Source organism: Nicotiana attenuata, chromosome 6 (assembly GCF_001879085.1).
Source record: "Nicotiana attenuata strain UT chromosome 6, NIATTr2, whole genome shotgun sequence".
Classification (NCBI taxonomy): domain Eukaryota; kingdom Viridiplantae; phylum Streptophyta; class Magnoliopsida; order Solanales; family Solanaceae; genus Nicotiana; species Nicotiana attenuata.
The window spans coordinates 41,705,903-41,719,227 of record NC_031994.1 but is presented as its reverse complement, the minus strand read 5'-3'; the positions used below and the strand labels follow the sequence as shown (position 1 = coordinate 41,719,227).

The 13,325-nt window shown below is 38.0% G+C and overlaps 1 protein-coding gene across 2 annotated transcripts in view; it reads left to right on the top strand.

The window, feature by feature from the left end:
- The window catches only part of LOC109226889 (protein DEHYDRATION-INDUCED 19 homolog 5-like), a 3,205-nt gene continuing 2,301 nt past the window's right edge, over window positions 12,422–13,325 (top strand). Inside the window, exon 1 of one of the 2 annotated variants that reach the window (XM_019391785.1) lies at window positions 12,422–12,799. In XM_019391785.1, the coding sequence (XP_019247330.1) occupies window positions 12,718–12,799 (82 nt within the window). In that variant the 5' untranslated portion in view covers window positions 12,422–12,717. The remainder of the gene's footprint in view (window positions 12,800–13,325) is intronic. The other variant, XM_019391784.1, reaches the window with a different exon arrangement.

The following is a 13,325-nucleotide window of genomic DNA, read 5'->3' as shown; positions in this document are numbered from 1 at the left end:
ACTCGGGGGGCGTCTATCCTTAGAAGTTGAAGTATTTGAGGTGGGCGACGTTCCAATTGTTTGGTAGTAATTTTCCTTCCATTGTTTCCAGCTGGAATGACCCTTTGCTTGCTGCCGCCGTGATTTTGTATTGGCCTTCCCAGTTGGTTCCCAGTTTGCCTTCTCATGGGTCTTTGCTTGCTTGTGTTTTGGCTTTGAGCATGTAGTCCCCGACTTTGAGTGGCCTGATTTAAGCTTTTTTGTTGTAGTACCGCTCTGCCTGTTGTTTTTGAGTTAGCATTCTTATGTAGGCCATGTCTCTTCGCTCTTCGGCTATATCGAGGTTGATCACGCCCAACTATGCCTTATAAAAAGGACTAAGCGGTCACTGCAAACATAATCCGGTTTACAAGTCCGGAGTCGAATCCCACATAGAACTAAGGCTTAGCTACAGTTGTTCACTATCACCAAGAATACAAGCTTGAACAATTCCTAACTTATAGATATTAAGATTCTTATGTTTAACTAACTAACTAACAAATTAAAATAATAAATTAACACTAAAGATACTACAGGTTGGAGAAAAGATTAAGGAGGTCTAGAGTTATGATTTCCCCAATTGTCGGAATCCTTCCCGCTATGTCTTCTATAATTTCGCCTAAGTATTCTTTACCGATCATGAGCACTCTGCGTGTTGTAATTCTCTCCCGATTAATTACGACAATTTACTAGACATACTCTCCCGAGTTACGCTAGCTGGCTTTAATTACAGCTCACTTAGATCGCACCCAAGGTTTCGTTATCCCTAATCCCACCTTTAAACCCTTGGTTATTGATTCCTCACATACGTCGAGAGTGATGTTGTTCAACAACTACCTAAATATGCACTCTCTCCCGAGTAATACATACTAAATAGGCACAGCTAATTGAGGGCCCTTCAATCAACCACAAGAATAATATAGTTGAACAAATAGAGAAAATACTACGGCTCAATTATATAAAAACATAACAAGAATTTATCCTACAAAAGGTTCCATCAAAACCCTAGATAACAATTAGCTATTCATAATAGTATGTAAAACTACAATACTAAAAGTCATAACCAACAACGAAAAATAGGAAGAGGAAGGAAAAACTCGTAGAAGAATTCCCCGCCTTGCTCCTATTGTGTCTCTGCCTCCTTAGGTCGTAATCTGTGTCTCAAATCTGTCCAACCTCTCAAAATACCGTTTTTCCATGTATATATACCAAGTAGGGTTGGGACCAAACAATTATACTTTCTCCTACGCGAGAAAGGACATATTTTCCGGACAGGACGTGCGCGGCCGCGCTTGGACCGCGCTCAGACCGCGCATATCCACTTTGATTCTGCCTGACGAGCGCGGCCTGAGCACGGCCGCGCACTTGACGCGCTACTTTTCACCTGTTCTGTTGGGAATNAGTGGGGGGGGGGGGGTACTCGCATTTGCGAGGTAAAAGTTCGCATTTGCGAACTTGCCATTTCCGCTTTTGCGAATGCAGAGTCGCATTTCCGGCTCAGCACCTTTTGTGATGATCTTCGCATTTGCGAAGAAAGGTCCGCATTTGCGAGGGCATCAGGGTTCGCATTTGCGACCCTTTTATCACAAATGCGATTACTGGGATTCTGAGAGGAGTTCGCAATTGCGACATCTTTCTCGCAATTGCGAACAAGATATTGCAATTGCGACATCTGCAACTGTGTAAGAGTTGAGTTAGACGGGATTTTTGTTCATTCTTCAAATTTTCAAAACTAGAAAACCCTAGAAGCGATTTTTTCAAGAACTCTTCTTCCCCAATTCATTGGTAAGTGATTCTAACCTATTTTCTTTCAATCTTCCATTACATTTCATAAGTTTTCAACCTAACTCTAGGATTTTCATGGTGAAAATTGGGGATTTGGGTAGAATTAAAATTTTTTACAAAAATTAGAATTTAGACCTCAAATTGGGGTCGGATTTCGAAACAAATTACATAACAGGGCTCGGGGATGAATGGATGATCGGGTTCTGGTCCGAATTTCCAGTTTGGACCAAGCGGTCCCGGGGTCGATTTTTGACTTTTTGGAAAAAAGTGTAGGAATTCTAAATTTATGCATTGCAATTGATTCCTTTAGCAATATTTGATTTATGGAGTCAATTGTGGTTAGATACGAGTGGTTTGGAGGCGGATTCTAGGGGAAAGGCCCCGGAAGAGCTCTAAACTGTAAAGAGTGAGATAAGTGTTGAGTTTAACCTTGACTTGAGGGAATTAGGAACCTTCGGACTACGTGCTATGTGAATTCCATGTGTTGCGGCGTATATGCGAGGTGACGAGTGGCTATACAGCGTCGAATTACCTGTTTTTCCTCATTTTCTGTTTTTCATTAGTTATCTCCTTCCCTGTCTTAAATGTTATATGCTCTAAATGCCTTCCATGCTTATTTTGCTACCTGTTAATCAATGTTTTCTTCTGTTAATAATGTTAGACCCCTTTTATATTTTCATGATTCACTGTTACTTGCCTTAACTGACTTACTTGCACCTTCTAATTGTCATTTACCGGACTTGACTTGCTGTGTAGTATTACCTGTGTAAATTTCCATGTCGTACAAGGTTCTCTTATTGGTTCAACTTGGTATTTATTGATCATAAAAGTTCTTGTGATTTGAATTGTTGATTTGACTGTGCACATTGAGTATTTGGTACTGATATGGTGGGATCAGATTGCACGTCGCACCAGGTGAAATAAGGATGGATTGATATGGTGGAATAAGGGTGAACTTGTACTGATACGGTAGGATCGGGTTACACGCCGCAACAGATGGAATAAGGGTGAATTTTTACGGTGAAATAAGGGTGAATTGTTATATGGTGGGATCGGGTTGCACGCTGCAATACATATATATATATATATATATATTATTGTTGTTGATGTTGTTACGGTGAAATAAGGGAGGATTCTGTGTTGTACGGTGGGAACGGGTTGCGCGCTATAACAGCCTATGTGTTTCTATTTCTTGAGTTGTGTTGGTTTTCGGTATCTTCACTTGAACTCTAAGGATTGGTAATTCTGATCATCACTGGCTTATTTCTTGAGGCTGTAGCTATTATTTTCAGTTGACTGTCTTATTTTGTTCCGTATTTCCTTTTGTCTTTATTCTATACTGCGTACAGGTTGTAGTGTGAGTGACCTGCCCTAGCCTCGTCACTACTTCATCGAGGTTAGGCTCGACACTTACAAAGTACATGGATTCGGTTGTACTCATACTACACTCTGCACTTCTTGTGCAGATTTTGGAGTCGATCCCAGCGGCGGTTATTAGCGTGCTCGGATTAGAATGCTTGTGGAGGCTTGAGGTACAGCTGCTCAGCACCCGCAGTTCCTGGAGTCCCCTTCTCTTTTATTTAGCTGTGTACTTTCCTTTTAGACAGCTTTATGTTATTTCAGACCCTTATTTGTACTATTCTAGCAGCTCGTGCACTTGTGACACCAGGTCCAGGGTTGTATCAGACGTTTGGTCGTTTTAGCTTCCGCATTTTCACTTTGGATTATTGTAGTTATTTTAGTTTTTTCTCATTAACCAATTTTAAACTGTTAAAAATGGATAAAAATGTTTTAACGTTGGCTTGCCTAGCAAGTGAAATGTTAGGCGCCAACGATGGGAATTCCGGATCGTGATAATTTTCCCCTTTCTTTATTCGTGTAGTTTATTAAAGGAAAAATTATATGGACGTGAATATCTTGAGATAGTGTTCTTTAAGTTGATTTTCTTTCAAAATGTGAATACTTCACTGGGAAATATAAAAATCAAACTCTGTCCAGTGAAATGTTTATTAGAAAGTGTCTCCTTTCAACTTTCTTTCTTTTCGAAATGCGCTTTTCATATGTGTCCACCATGTCCATATTTGTTCATGAACTCGAAAAGAACCAGAAATATTAATTCTAGGTTGAACAATTACTCAACTGTTTTTAATCATTCAAGTCACCTGTCACCATCTCCGGTCAATTTAATAGTCTGTTTGGCTAATCTTCTAAAATCAATTGATTTTAAGAAGTATTTTTTTTCAAAAGTGCTTTTTTCAAAAGTACTTTTAGTGAGAAGTAATTTGTGTTTGACTAATGAACTTGAAAAATAATTCTAAGCAGTAATTAATATTTGGCCAAGCCGTAAAAAAAGTAATTTTAAGTGTATTTTTCTCTAAAGTGTTTCCGGAAAGAAGCTACTTTTTTCTGCTTCTCCAAAACTGTTTCTGCTTCTAATCAAAAGCATTTTTTCTTTTAAAAGCTTGGCCAAACACTTCATCTTTTAAAAAAAATATTTTTTTTAAAAAAAATACTTTTGATCTTGAAGAAGCTTGACCAAACATGCTATAAGTTTGAAATAATTGGATGTCCATGTCCATCACACCTACCTTTTTGCTTCTTGTCAACTTCATAATTCACACTTTTCGTAAAGAAACATCTAAGTTCAAAAATCTTCTACTCCCTCCAATTCAATTTATGTGTATTACTTTCATTTTTAATCTTTTTCAAAAAGAATAATTTTTTTTTTTATATTTAATAACTTTTTAACTCCAAAATTCCACATTGGCATATTTAAGACCACAAAATTTAAAGATATTTTGGTACATTACACGCATCTTTATTTTAAGATCACATAATTTAAAAGTCTTCCTTACTTATCTTAAACTAAGATACATAAATAAAACGGAAGGATTATTTTGCTTCTCTATTTATTTTTTTCCCTTTCCCAATGGCATGATTGCTTCAGCAAATTGAATAGATAGGGGCCCAATTTCTGAGTTGATGCATATATCACTCATCTAATCTGTTACAATTTGAACGAATCAACACCACGTTATACTTTGAAGAATATGTTTTTCTTATAATAGCCTCATCAGAAGGTAATTCAATGAAAACCAATGAAAGTGATTATTTTATGCTCTGAAAGCTTAAGAATGCTAAAAAAAAATAGTTTAAGGGTGTGTACAGTCAAAATTAGGGAGTTCGCCTTTGGGACTACTATGCCGCTCCACGCCTAACCTCGAAGAAGCCCGAAGCAGAGCGTAAGGTGCGACCCCGAGGTGTGCCCCTCAAGGGAGCACATCGAAGGCTCACCATGTGATCACGCCCAACTCTAGTCCTAAAAAGGATAAGCGGTCGCTGCAAATATAATCCGGTTCACAAGTCCGGAGTCGAATCCCACGGAGAACTAAGGCTTAGCTACAGTTGTTCACTATCACCAAGAATACAAGCTTGAACAATTCCTAACTTATAGATATTAAGATTCTTGTGTTTAACTAACTAAATAACAAATTAATATAATATTAACACTAAAGATACTACAGGTTGGAGAAAAGATTAAGGAGGTCTAGAGTTATGATTTCCCCAATTGTCGGAATCCTTCCCGCTATGTCTTCTATAATTTCGCCTAAGTATTCTTTACCGATTATGAGCGCTCTGCGTGTTGTAATTCTCTCCCGATTAATTACGACAATTTACTAGACATACTCTCCCGAGTTACGCTAGCTGGCTTTAATTACAGCTCACTTAGATCGCACCCAAGGTTTCGTTATCCCTAATCCCACCTTTAAACCCTTGGTTATTGATTCCTCACATACGTCGAGAGTGATGTTGTTCAACAACTACCTAAATATGCACTCTCTCCCGAGTAATACATACTAAATAGGCACAGCTAATTGAGGGCCCTTCAATCAACCACAAGAATAATATAGTTGAACAAATAGAGAAAATACTACGGCTCAATTATATAAAAACATAACAAGAATTTATCCTACAAAAGGTTCCATCAAAACCCTAGATAACAATTAGCTATTCATAATAGTATGTAAAACTACAATACTAAAAGTCATAACCAACAACGAAAAATAGGAAGAGGAAGGAAAAACTCGTAGAAGAATTCCCCGCCTTGCTCCTATTGTGTCTCTGCCTCCTTAGGTCGAATCTGTGTCAAAAGTATGTCCAACTTGGTCAAAATACCGTTTTTCCATGTATATATACCAAGTAGCATCGGGCCCAAACAATTATGCCTTCTCCTACATGAAAAAGGACAAGTTTCTAGGCCTGGGCTAGCGCGGGCGCGCTAGTGACCGCGCTAGTGGCCGCGCATATTAACAAGTGCACTGCCTCAGTCCGCGACCAGGTCCGCGATCGCGGTTTCGACCGCGTGTTTCACCCTGTTCCGTTTGTAATTTGGTAAAACATAGAACATGAAAGTTGTAGCTCATTGAGTTAGCTTTCCAACCATATATTATATAGTCCAAATGAAGTTCTGAGCAAAGAGTTATGTCTATTTTATTAGACAGTGCGCAATATACCTACTCGAGTCTTTGTTTGTTCTTAACTATCAAAGTTGACCCCTGACACGATCCCGGCTTAATTCCTTAGACTTTTACTCAGACTTAAAAGCTCCAAATCACTTGAATTCATTCCATAACATCTATATAGCTCGGAATCACTCTTACAAGGCATAAAACACACAGTTAGTGCAAAACACTAGCGGTTAAAGCTCAAACTCAATTAAAGTGCAGTAAATTTGAGTGTAATAAGCGACTATAATATACAATTATAGCCAATCATCAACACCCCACACTTAAACAATTGCTCGTCCTCGAGCAATCAAACTACACTTTATATAGACACGGCCTTTTTTTTTAAACAATTCACCTAACTCATCACACCAAGAATATTTAAAATAGACTAAGCACAAAAGCGTAACATCTTCACCTCAAGATTTGACTCACAAGTACCACACATTATTCATAACTCACCTACTTACTCTAACATAGAGGTCACTGACATTACCTCTCCTTCATGAATCAAGTGCCCTCACACAACAAAAGAGAGTAGTTCCACACAATAAAAGTTAAGAGCACTTAGGAACTCAAGATAGAAAGAATTCACTCACTCTCAGAAATAACATTCATATGCCACAAAAGATGCACCATAGGGTTGCCCGTAGTGTATTACTCTACTAATCGAGCTTATTCAGTCTAGGATCAAGTAGGACTTTATTTGGTTGTAATGTAGGCTGCGGGACAGGTAGGATACATTTAGATATAAGAGTGACTACACCTCCCTAAGCACTTTAATACATATACTTCAACATTTAAACCCCATACTTATGTCAAACCAAACTCCACCTTCACATCAATGTATATTACCCCATACTTCTTTAAGCACAATTACATCAAGAGTCACCATTTATCAAGGAATATTTTTTTTTACAGCAATACAACTAATTTTTTTTCAATTCAAGTGGCTCTTACTTGTTCAAAACAGTGCACCTTTCTCCTTATTTTATTAGTTCCACTCAAAAGCCAAACCAACCACCCCACACTTTAACTTTTACAAAGTTCATAAACAATTCAAGTGCTCATGAGAGGTTACAATGGTTCAAATAGATGGTTAATTCAAATAAATGGGTAAGGCTTGTAATGTGGTTGCCAAAGAAACAGGATTACAGGCTCAAAGGGGTTAACTACGATACATAACAATTAGGCGGGTAAAATATATATATTTGGCTCAACAAAGAAATGCCTATATCACTTCCAAGACTGAACAAAACTACTATTACGCTTTGCAAACACACGGGGTAAGTTCTAGGCATCAAATGCAATGCATAGAATAACACAAAACCTTACACACACATATGGCACATAACTCATTCAGGATTGGATTCATCAAGACACTCTAGTCAAAGCAGTTAAGCAAATTTAAAATCATACAATTTAACTTATACAAGAGTCAAAAATTGAGCCTAAGCGTCACAGCCAAAGTACTTACTATTCTCAAGGCATAACAAAGTTAAGAGATATTGCTTCAATTCAAAACACAACACAATGGCTCCTACTCCCCCAAAAAAAACTATCTACACCCGGTTCAAACAAAACCCTTGGAAAAGAACCGCAGCACAAAGAAAAACCAAGGGGTAATTGCTACACTACCTACCAAAAGAAATTTTTTTTTTGTCTTTTTTTCTTTAGAGTTAAATCCCTCATAAAAATTGTCTAATAGATCCATCGTCGGGAAAAGTCCAATCTTTAAAAAAAATATTATTTAATTAAACTAACACAACTAAAGTGGCATGAAAAGTCACCCAGACAATCTCCTCACCCCACACTTAAAATTGTGCATTGTCCCCAATGCACATCATAACTATAAGAGGGTAAGAGAAACTCCCTGGTAGGCCAAAGGCCGATGCACTAGCATCTCATGGGATATTCAGACTTCTCCCAGGCCTGGTCCTTCGTGCAGGTACCTCACACTTAGTTCCAACCATACCATCTGGTTTGCTGTTGCATCCTTCCAATTGCTTTGCGTTCCATGCTCCTAAAAATCAAAAATCGACACTACAAGAATAATACAATACAAAATAAATAAAATAAACTAAATTAAAAAAAAAAAATAAAGCTGGGCTACCTCCCAACAAGCGCTTGATTTAACGTCGCGGCACGACGTGAATCACTTTTTGCCTCCACCTCGAGCTTATGAATTGAACCCCAAGTTTTGATTCAAGCTTATGATTATGGTCATGGGGCGGTGGAACGAATCTAACTGGACCAAGGAAATAGTGTAGAATTCTGCACTCCTTGGCCTTTGTATGAGGTATGTAATCCTGACTTTCTGGCAAGAAGAATTCCAGAATATATGCACCTTGTTCCTCATTCCTTGACTTCTCAATTGGCTCGGATGACTCTATTTCCATATCATCATCCAAACATAATGTGGAAAAATGCTTGGAGTGGAACAATGCGCTCAAACACATGAACTTCAGGACTTTCAACATCCTCAACATCATTCACACTAGAGTCAACTAAATTTGTATCTTTAATGTCCCTGGTTGACTCTAGTGTTACTTCTTCAACATCGACATCCTCAAATTCTAGCTGGATAGATTGTTGGTGTTCTACTCTGACCTCCTCCTCTAGCTCATCCTCGTATTTTTTTAAATCCTCCAATATAATGGCAATTTCTGCAGCCAATTCATACTCATATTTGCTACTATCCACAATGTTGCGCTTTACAAGGTTCAATTAATTTATTCGCTTGAGCCTCCAAGTTGTGAATAGTTTCTCCTTGCCTTTGTACCCGCAGTTGTATCTCATCATATTGTTCCATAAGGCACATTAGCATATCCTCGATCTCTTTTAGGTCCTCATACCTGGGTTCTTTGTTCCTATTAACTTCACAAGAAAAAGAAGAACCATCAAAGTAAGGGGTTGGGGGAAGATAAGAACTATAAGCACAACCATGAAAGTGACCATCTTGACCACCACACATATCACACACATTCCACATATAAGATTGAGTTGGTGCACAAAACTCGCTCTTGGGAATATTTTGATAATTTTGCCCTGGGTGGTTTCCTTCACAATATGCATAAGGAGGATTAAAAGTAGAATTACCAACATCCAAATTCTCATAATTCCATGATGTCATGTTTCTCAAATAAACAAATAAAACTAAAATAAAAAAAATCAAATACTAAAAAATAAAATAAAAGTTCAAACTTGAAACCTAGTAATATGTACACCTACAACTACACCATTAGTTCCCCGCCTTGCTCCTATTGTGTCTCTGCCTCCTTAGGTCGAATCTGTGTCAAAAGTATGTCCAACTTGGTCAAAATACCGTTTTTCCATGTATATATACCAAGTAGGGTCGGGCCCAAACAATTATACCTTCTCCTACGCGAAAAAGGACAAGTTTCTAGGCCTGGACTAGTGCGGGCGCGCTAGTGACCGCGCATATTAACAAGTGCACTGCCTCAGTCCGCGACCAGGTCCGCGATTGCGGTTTTGACCGCATTTTTCACCCTGTTTCGTTTGGCATTTAGAAAAACGTAAAGCACAAAAGTTGTAGCTCTTTGAGTTATCTTTCCAACCATATATTATATAGTCCAAATGGATTTCTGAGAAAAGAGTTATATCTATTTTACTAGACAGTGCGCAATATGCCTACTCGAGTTTTCGTTTGTTCTTAACTATCAAAGTTGACCCTGACACGATCTCGACTTAATTCCTTGGACTTTTACTCAGACTTCAAAGCTCCAAATCACTTGAATTCATTCCATAACATCTATATAGCTCGGAATCACTCCTACAAGGTATAAAACACACAGTTAGTGCAAAACACTAGCGGTTAAAGCTCAAACTCAATTAAAGTGCAGTAAATTTGAGTGTAATAAGCGACTAAAACATACAATTATAGCCTATCATCAGAGGTCTTGCCTTCTGTTCTCGTCGTTGCTTGCCCGCTTTCATTTGAGTATCTTAGGCTGGGCTCCTCGACCTCAACCGGTATCATTGCATCAGTCCCATAGACTAGTAAGTATGGCGTTTCCCCTGTGATCGTCTTTGGCGAGTGCCGCGATATGCCCATAACACTTCTGGCAACACTTCTGGACATAGTCCCTTGGTGTTTTCAAGTTTCTTTTTCATGATATTCAATATTTTTTTGTTGGAGGATTCCGCCTGACCGTTGACTGCGGGATGATATGGCGTGGAGAGTATTCTTTTGATGTGCCATTTTTCGAAGAACTCGGTGGTCTTTTTTCCAGTGAACTGGAGACCGTTATAGCAGCTGATTTCTTTGGGGATGCCGAAGCGGCATATGATGTTTCTCCATATGAATGTGATTACTTCTTGTTCGCGTATTTGGGCGAATGCACCTGCTTCTACCCATTTGGAGAAATAGTCATTTAAAACTAAGCGAAATTGTACATTACCTCGTCCCGCCAGGAGGGGTCCAACGATGTCGATTCCCCATTTGATGAAAGGCCAGGGCGAGGTGACTGAATGAAGGTGTTCGCCCGCTTGTTGAATCATGGGGGCGAATCTTTGGCATTGCTCGCACCTTTTGACGAAGTCGGCGGCTTCCTTCTTCATCGTGGGCCAATAGTAGCCTGCACGTATGACGCATCTGACGAGAGCTCGTGTACTTCTTCGAGGATGCGTCGTGTTTGATTTGGCCCTAAGCACTTTGTTAGGGGGCCACCAAATGTTCTTTGTACAAATCATTATTGACGACGCTGTACCTGGCCGCCTGCATTCGAAGCTTCTTGGCTTCTTTTTTGTCGGGTGGGAGCACTCCGTCCTGCAAGTACGAGATAATACGATTGCGCTAGTCCCAAGTTAGGTTTATAGAGCGTACCTCGATTTGGTCTAGCGATGAATGGAGGAGAGTGACCACGTCCCCCTCTCAGGTTATGCTTTTGGTGGCCGCTGCCAATTTGGCGAGGCCGTCCACATTCGATGTTCTGCGCTCGTGGTATTTGATATTCGTCGAACTCGGGTAATAGTTTGCAAATCTCGGCCTAATATTTCTATAACCGTTGCTCCTTAATTTGGAAAGTCCCTGTGACCTGATTGACGACGAGTTGCGAGTCGCATCGAAGGATGACTCGCCGTGCTCTATATTTGAGTGCTAATTTTAACCCTGCAATCACGGCCTTATACTCTTCTAAATCAAAATTATTTTTACGAACAAATTGTTCTAATTAATTTTTTTACTATGCTCAATATTTTATTATTCCAACTTTATATATGCTTAAACACTATTTTATTTTTTTAATTTATACATAAAACTTATTTATTCTATAGGTAATTCCATAATATAAATTAAAAAGAAAAAATCATAATATTAAAAAGTTTTTAAAAAATAAACAAGAAGATAAAAGTTGATAATTTAGATGGTAAATAAGTATTTGGCAATCAAAAGTTTGAGAAATCTAGTTGAGTGACTTTCTAAGTGCTATAAGTAGGAGTGACAAACGGGCGGGTCGGGTCGGATATGGTTCGCCTCGAAAATGGGTAATAAAAACGAATAAAATATCCAATCCGGCCCATATTTAATACGGATAAAATCGGGTGACTTCTTAAATATAATCACTTTGGGGAGTCCTAGTCTCCCAAACTTGAGAAAGCCCCAATTTGAGGCTTGTAAAAGCTAAACCTATTAGTTATCCATTGGTTACCTATTGGTTATCCATTTTCTAAATGGATTAAATGATTCTTATCTATATTTGACCCATTTTTAAAAAGTTCATTATCCAATCTATTTTTTAGTAGATAATATGGATGGTTAACTGTTTTCTTTTAACCATTTTGCCACCACTAGCTATAAGCATAGTCGAAGAACTTTGCTGTTACAAACGAAAGAAAGATAAGTTCCAATAATTGAGTGACCATTTGAGTAATGGACTAGTTAAACTACATCATCAAAATTCAAAATATTTGAAAACTAGTCAATTTTGATGTATCAAGTCAAACAAACGGAGAAGAATACTTAACTGGAGAGGAAACTGCCATTTCCAGGGAATTTTTCAGTGAAAAGAAAGAACTTTATTTTACTATAGCTATAGGGTCACATGTCAATAGCTCTATTATCCAGCTTTTGAGTGTCAGAAAAGTTTCCCACTGTCCTTCCTATTTTAACTTTTGAGCACTAAATTACAAATTAGTACAACACAACATCCCATCAACTTAAAAGTTATAGTACTAGTAGAAGCTAGGAACATCATCAGCAACCACTCACTCACTACTTTCTTCCTTTTCTTAGATCTTAAAACCTTTTGTTTGTTGGGTTTTAGGTACCATCTGAAGATTCTATATAAACCAAATTGTTCTTTCCTTGTTTTGCTTGTTCAAGAACAACAAGCTGACCATATTTTTTTTTTACTGTCCAATAAATATTGAGATAGAAAAGAAGTGGACAATGGATGTGGACTATTGGAGTTCAAGAGTAAACTCGAGCAAGAATATTTCTGCTGTTCAATCTACTTATTTAATCAATTCTGGTAAATATCAATTGCATCTCATGCTCTTTTGTTGTGGTAGCACTATTCTTGCACTATTACTGCTCTTTTATTTTTCTACCTCAAATAAATGTTGTTGGAGGCATTTTAGGTATCTGTCTTAGTTTAAATGCTAAGTGAGGCTTTTGGGTTGAATTGATATATAGTAGTATGCTTTTTCCTTCCACTTTGGCATGGCTTTTCGACTAACTGGTAAATTACCTACTGTAGGTTTAGGAGTATCATCTTCATAATCTATTATTTTTCCTATTTTAACTAGCTTTTGTATTTGTTACTTTCTTGGATGGTGTTCTTACTTCCATTATTGTGTATTTGTGTTTCTCCCAGTTAATTGTTAGCATTTGAGATGCAGATATAGTAATGCATCTATTCTTCTTGTTTATCATGTACATTTTCAACTATTTCAGCTGGTTTATCAGTTGGAGAAAACACCCCTAAATGGATGTACGATTGACCATTTTCTGTTACTACCTTAGGAAACTATCTTTATTAGTTGGGGTGTGTGTGT